This window comes from Dioscorea cayenensis, chromosome 19, assembly GCF_009730915.1.
Source record: "Dioscorea cayenensis subsp. rotundata cultivar TDr96_F1 chromosome 19, TDr96_F1_v2_PseudoChromosome.rev07_lg8_w22 25.fasta, whole genome shotgun sequence".
NCBI classification, from domain to species: Eukaryota; Viridiplantae; Streptophyta; class Magnoliopsida; order Dioscoreales; family Dioscoreaceae; genus Dioscorea; species Dioscorea cayenensis.
Genome location: NC_052489.1, coordinates 767,390 through 774,539, shown reverse-complemented (window position 1 = coordinate 774,539; position 7,150 = coordinate 767,390). Strand labels below are relative to the sequence as shown.

General features: G+C 39.7%; 2 protein-coding genes across 2 annotated transcripts; both read left to right on the top strand.

Moving 5' to 3' along the window:
* The first annotated feature begins 265 nt into the window (after positions 1 to 265).
* Positions 266 to 3,807, top strand: LOC120250582 (probable fructokinase-1). Its single transcript, XM_039259410.1, has 5 exons — positions 266 to 657; positions 1,005 to 1,255; positions 1,371 to 1,662; positions 2,941 to 3,093; positions 3,235 to 3,807. Exons 1-5 carry the CDS (start codon positions 310 to 312, stop codon positions 3,625 to 3,627), a joined length of 1,437 nt encoding a protein of 478 aa, XP_039115344.1. The 5' UTR covers positions 266 to 309; the 3' UTR covers positions 3,628 to 3,807.
* Positions 3,808 to 4,347: 540 nt separating this feature from the next.
* On the top strand, positions 4,348 to 6,696 carry LOC120250203. Its single transcript, XM_039258996.1, has one exon. It carries the CDS (start codon positions 4,690 to 4,692, stop codon positions 6,595 to 6,597), a length of 1,908 nt encoding a protein of 635 aa, XP_039114930.1. The 5' UTR covers positions 4,348 to 4,689; the 3' UTR covers positions 6,598 to 6,696.
* Positions 6,697 to 7,150: the final 454 nt, after the last annotated feature.

Sequence of the window (7,150 nt, the reverse complement as noted above, 5' to 3'; positions counted from 1 at the left end):
AATTATTAATTAAAAATAATTTTTTATTATGAATGATAAATTTTAAATATTTTAATAAACATTTATTTTATATTAATTAAATTGTGTTTACCGGCTAGAACAGATTAAAGTGATCGAGATGGAAGGTTCGGGTTGCTATAAACGGGTTAGATCCAAAATTTCACTCTTTCAGAACCAATCTCGAGGCAAATACTAATCCCTAGGCAAATAACGCACGTGATTAGCTCGTGCAAGACTGTAGTATCGCAGCTATTCCTCTCTTTCGCGTTGTTCCTTCTCCGTTACTTACTGTTTCCCTCTTCTCTCTCCATGCCTCTCCAAACCCTAAAACCTTCAATCCATGGCGTTCGCGAATCTCTCCTCTCTGTCAAGCAGCGAGCTTTCCTTCTTCCCAAGCAGTGGAGGTCGATTCCTGCAGAGAAGAACCGGTGCGATTTGCGAATCACTGTCGCTAGAGGTGGAAATAAGGTTGATGGATTTGGAGGTAAGTATGGAGAGGTTTTGAGGAGGAATGGAGTTGGGATGAAGGATGTAGACATGGCGACACTGGGGAACCTTTGTGTGGACATCGTTCTGGACGTCCCGAGCTTGCCCCCGGCGCTGAAAGACGAGAGGTTGGCTTATATGGAGCGCTTGGAGGCTTCTCCCCCTGATAAGGTTTGTGAATTTTACCAATGCATTGTTTTTGTTGATTGTTCGCCATTAATTCTTTGCTTTTTTGAGTGCGCTTGTTTGATTTTGGGGATACTAGAGGAGAGGGAATGAATATAAGTTTGGCCGTTTACTGAGAGATTTTGATTTGGTGATTCTTAATTCATAGGGAGTATGGAAGCCAATGTAAATGCTTGAAATTTTTTTGCCAAATTACAGTGTACTACTAAGAGATAATTGTCGATTATAATTAAGAAGTGAAGAACGCATCTCATTTGGCCTATTTGCTGTCATGTTTAGATATATTTGATGGAGCGGAAGTATTGATATCACCTTTTGTTTGTCATTTGTAGAAACATTGGGAAGCTGGTGGTAACTGCAACTTGGCCATAGCTGCTGCAAGGCTGGGGCTTCACTGTGCCTCTCTTGGCCATGTTGGTGATGAGATTTATGGACATTTCCTTCTTGATGTGCTTCGTGAGGAGGGCATTGATTTTGTTGATATGAATGAAAATATTGAATCTATTTGCAGAGAAAGTATTTCTTACCAAACACTCCTATGTTGGGTTTTAGTTGACCCTTTCCAAAAGCATGGCTTTTGCAGGTATGCTTCTTCTGGATGTTGTCTTAATTTTCAACTTCTAGCCATATTGAGTACATGCCAATCATTTATTTCCTCGCTTGAAGTTCTTTCATGAACTTTTGTTCATTTATTTCAGCCGAGCTGATTTTAGTGATGAGCCTATGTTTAATTGGATGAGGGAGCTCTCAGCAAAAGCAAAGATAGCTATTCAACTGTCCAAAATCCTTTTCTGCAATGGTTATGCGTTTGATGAATTTTCTTCGGATATCATCATCTCTGCTCTTTATTGTGCTATTGACATGGGAACTGCAGTATTTTTTGACCCTGGTCCACGAGCAAGGACTCTTTTGCTTGGGCTGCCTCAACAACAGAGAGCTCTTGAACTTTTTTTGAGGCACAGTGATGTTCTTCTGTTTACTGCAGATGAGGTTTGTTCTTCAGCTTGTGAACCATCTCATTTTGTAACTATGTAAGTACTCCAGTGTGATTTAGTTGTTTCCAGTATTGAATTGGACTGCAGTGTTAATCAAGATGATCCTAACATTATTTGCTTAAAATTCCCTTTTTTTTAATTGAAATGTTCTATAGTTTACCATAGATTAGGTTTTAAGTGATAATTAATTGTTTTGGTGTGCTATCATGCTTCTCTATGTGCCGACATACATGTGGACTAATACTTCTATATTGATTACCTGCTGTGGAAAATCTTGATGGGTGTAATTATTCATGCTCGAGTGAACTTCCAAGCAACATATGAGCCATAATTTGATGGAAATAAGCTTCATAAATTCATATATTATATCTATAAAACTAATAGATAACATATAGATGGATGCAAAGGGTAAAGTTTGAAAGCGTGAAATTACTACATGGATATATGGTGTCATTACAAAGGATGAATTTAGGAGAAAATTTTGAGAAAGTATAAATTTTGTAAACCGTAAGTTTAAGAATGTAGAATCCAAATGTTCTGCTCTTGTAAAATGGAATTTAAGATCATATTCAGACGAATAGACAAGTTCCGCAAAATTAGGGCCACCTAGTTTTGTCCAATCTTAAGTCTCCATTAGCAACAGTATTGGTTTTTGTTCAGGTCTGACCAACTATGTCAGATATTCGATCAAGCTCTATATTGAGCTGTTAACCTTCAGACTAGCACTTTGTGGAGAGATTTAGACAACCAATGATGTTCGCTACAATACGAGTTCGCATTCCCTGCAAGTTCACATTTTTCATCAGCCACTGTTACTCTTGATGCCAATCCGGAATCCGAAGTACAGTAACTGCTTCTCTGCTAGAACAGTCTGTAGCTTCATACTTCCCCATAGTTAAATTAGGGCTATTCAGAATTTCAGGTACTCTATAGTTTAATTAAGGCCAATGTCTGATTATTTATCATTTAAATTGCAGTGTGTGTGAAGGATATATATTGATCGGATGCTTATTGCGTAATAACTGCTGAGGGACGGTACTTTTTATTACTAGAGGCAATTAAGGGGTACATGCATGATAAGCAGCACCATTTATGTTTCAGTTGCTGTTGGTATTCCTGAACAGATGTGCTACATTATGCAATCTATTTGTTTCACATTTTTGAAGCAGTTGTAGTAGTCAGTGTTTGTTTCCTACATGGTGATATTGCCAGTCATTGCTGTAATCCCGTGTCTTTTCTCCATTGTGCCACTTCTGATGCATTGATTTTCCAGGCAGAGTCATTGACAGGGATCACAAACCCCATTCAGGCAGGACAAGAGTTACTCAAGAAAGGAGCTCACACAAGATGGGTCATAATTAAGATGGGTGGTAAGGGATCAATTTTGATAACCAACTCCAGTATTATATGCGCACCGGCATTCAAGGTTATCTTTTTGAGTTTTCACCACCTTTTCTTTTTCACCAATTGAGTGCTTTAATTAAAATTCATTTTTCTGTCATTTGCAACATATGGTGGATGTGCAAAACTTTTCTCTGGACACTAACTCTGCTTGAACTTATGTCAGGTGAATGTTGTCGACACCGTCGGGTGTGGAGATAGCTTTACTGCTGCTATTGGGTATGGATTTCTCCATGATATTTCTCCTGTTAGTACATTGGTTCTTGCCAATGCAGTGGGTGCTGCGACGGCCACCGGGTGCGGAGCTGGTCGAAATGTCGCAGATTTAGACAAGGTCTCAAAACTTTTAAGCCAATCAAATCTCAATGAAGATGATAATTTCTGGCGTGACTTGATCAATGAAAATTTGGAGAACCCGGATATTTTACTTGTTTCCAAAGTAGAAACCATAAATGGACAACAGAAAGATGGTGTCATTCGCTTACCAATACAGCATGCACTTTATGAAATTCTACCTAAGTTAAACACTGTTTGTGACCGTAAGGTAACACAAGTGTGAAAGATTTAGATTCATTTCTGGAGAAAATTGGGTCAATAAGCTCATTGATTTTGATGATTTGATTTTGTTCTCTGTTACTGCCTTAGTTGCCTTAGATGCTGAGTGGACTCAGATGCTGAGTGGACTCGTAAAGGACCAAATTGCCAATGTTTTCTTAATTTAATGCCATGGGCTTGCTCACAGTATTTCTTAATTTAATGCTTTGTATATGTTTGATTTTTAGAGAAGTATATATATATATATATATATAAAGTGTTCCTGATATTTGATGGTTTTTTGTTTCCTGTTAGACAAAAATTATATGCATATGTAATGAAATTTTCACAGTATTTTTGGGTTGTTTTTAATATTATTGATTGATAATATCATGAAGGGGAATTTTATTGGTAAGTATTAATTAAATGATAATTTTTTGTTTCTTTATTTAGTTTTAAATTATATATTTATTCTGTATTATCCTATATTTTGTTGATTTCAAAGTGTCTATAGCTCTATTTTAACTTCCGTTTTTATCCTTATTATATATTAATCTTAACCTTTCAAACCAAATTATTCTCTAATCAAGTTTATCTCTTTTTCGATAATCCATATTACCTTACGATATTATCCCCCAAAAAAAAAAAATCAAATTTTTTATAATACTTGTACAAATAAATCCGAAATCATATTTATTTATTTATTTATTTATTTATATATATTAAAAAAAACCACAATATATCACTCACTGCCCCAGCCCAATCCAGGCCCCCACAATCCCATGATACTGAACGTGCCAAGCACGCTTCGAACCATCCCTCACCCGTACGATCCTGATCCAACGGCTATCCACTACTCCAAAATCCAAAGAAGTGGGGTCCACAAGGGGCAAACAAAATAAGTGGGGCCCACACCATCACTAGGTCTTCTTTCAGGGGCAAAACAGTAACTTAACCTCTCTTCCTCCTTTCAAACCCCCGTCTCTTCTTCTCCGAAACCCCGCCAAATCCCCTCCTCCTCCGTCCTCCTCCTCCTCGACCCTCTCAAACCCTAACCCTAATTCCATCTTCAATCCTGTTCAATAGAATGACGAGCTCTCCCCCTCCCAACGACGCCCTACAACTCGTCGAGATCGTTCAAGACGACGACAACGACCCCGCTCTAGTTCTTGCCCGCCGTGACAACCTCGAAATCGATCTCTCCGGCTTCCCCATTGATTCCTCCCAAAACCTCGATCTTGTCCCTGTTTTTCATCCACGAAGACTCGTCTCTAACCCTGATCACGACCTCCGTGTCGGCCAGACCTTCCGCGATGTCTCCACTTGTCGCCGCGCTCTCCGAGACGCCGCCATCGCTTGCAATTTCGAGATCCAGACTGTGAAATCCGACAAGACGAGGTTCACTGCTAAGTGCGCCAGCCATGGCTGCCCTTGGCGTGTCCATGCTGCCAAACTCCCAGGTCAATCCACTTTTAGTATTAGAACCATCAGCGCGACTCACACTTGTGACGGGATCACCCACCCCGGCCATCATCAGGCGTCTGTGCAATGGATTGCGAGCTCCGTCGAGCAGTGGCTTCGCGAGAACCCGCATTGCAAACCCAAGGAGATTCTTGAAGAGGTTCATCGTGTTCATGGGATTAGGCTTTCTTATAAGCAAGCTTGGCGAGGGAAAGAGCGAGTATTGGCTTTGGTTCATGGGTCTTTTGAAGAGGAATACAAGCTTTTGCCCAAGTACTGTGAAGAGATCAAGAGAACTAATCCGGGTAGCATTGCTTCGGTTTACGGCCATGATGATGACCGCCGTTTTCGGAGGCTTTTCATTGCTTATCATGCTTCAATTTATGGTTTTGTGAATGGTTGCCGCCCAGTGATTGGTCTTGATAGAGTTGTTTTGAAGAACAGGTATCTCGGAACTCTGTTCTTGGCTTCTGGTTTCGATGGGGAGGGTGCTCTGTTTCCGTTGGCTTTTGGTGTTGTTCATGAAGAGACTGATGAGAATTGGATTTGGTTCTTGACTGAGCTTCGAATGCTGTTGGAATTGAACACTGTGAACATGTTGAGGCTTACAATTTTGTCCAATATGCGGAAAGGGGTTGCCGAAGGAGTGAATATTAACTTCCCTTCTGCCTTCCATGGCCTCTGTATGCGCCATCTCACGGAGAGTTTTCAGAAGGAGTTTAAAAATAACATGCTTGTTGGTCTTTTGTGGGAGGCTGCTCAGGCCCTCACTGTTGCAGATTTTGATGCCAAGATGATGGAAATCAATGCACTATCGCCGCAGGCTGCTTATTGGCTTAATGGTGTCCAGTATCAACTATGGGCAACTGCTCACTTCAAGGGATCGAGGTTTGGGCTCATGATGGCCAACTTGATTGAATTACCGATTTGGATAGTTGAAGCTTCCAGTCTCCCAATAATTCAAATGATGGAGTGCATCCGGAGGCAGCTGATGATTTGGTTCAGTGAGCGACGTGAAATGAGTGATCAGTGGTCGGACCTTTTGGTGCCTTCAGCTTTCAACCATGTGTCTGATCCGCACCAATGTGCGCAAGAGTATCAGATCATGGAGGCGAATGAGGCGGGACTCGAAGTTTATTCTACTCATAAAGGAATTACTAATACAGTCGATATCCGAAACAGATGTTGTTCTTGCTATGGATGGCAGGTCTATGGCTTGCCTTGCTCACATGCTGTGACGGCACTAATTTCTTGTGGACAAAACGTTTACAAGTTCGCCGAGAACTATTTTACCGTGACAAGTTACCGGACGGCCTATTCAAAGACAATACATCCAATCCCCGATAAAAGCCTTTGGAATGTAAAGGATCAACTTGAGCTAGTGATAAATCCACCGAGGTCCGTTATGCCACTATTAAAGCCGAGGAAGAAGAGAGCTCAATCCCATGACGGGGCGCCATTGAAGCGAGTTGTGCATTGCAGCCGGTGCAAGCAAACAGGTCATTTTAAATCAACATGTTCTGCCCCTGTGTAGCAATCAGTGGCTGCATTCTTGTGAATTCTCATAGTTGATTGATAGATAGGTTACTCTATATATAGTTTTCTTAACCTTTTTACAGTAGTAATTTGATGCATTAAGTTTAACATCAGAATTTTGGTTGTTCATATGCTCTTTTATTATTATTATTATTTTTTGATGTGATATATATCTCAAAATTTTGGTCTTGCTAGAAACTCATATGCAACTTTTGCAAATTTATTAATTAAGTCTTTGCACTTGATGTTTAAATGCTTACGCAAAATTCATTGTCTTGTTCTGATATGCATTTTGAGCATTGACTGTTACCGTTACTGCTTTGAAATTTATTTAAAGGTTGAAAAAAAAAAGGTTTTATTTATGTACTCTTTAGTGATTTGCAGCCAATTATTGTTTTGACTTAAAGAACAAGACATCAATAATATAGTATAAAAATCATGCTTATTATTAAAAACTTGATTGCTAGCTCTACTAAGCTAAAAGTACCATAACAAAAAGTAAACAAACAACACCTACCTAATTTTTCAAACCCTCACGGCAGAACTAGAAA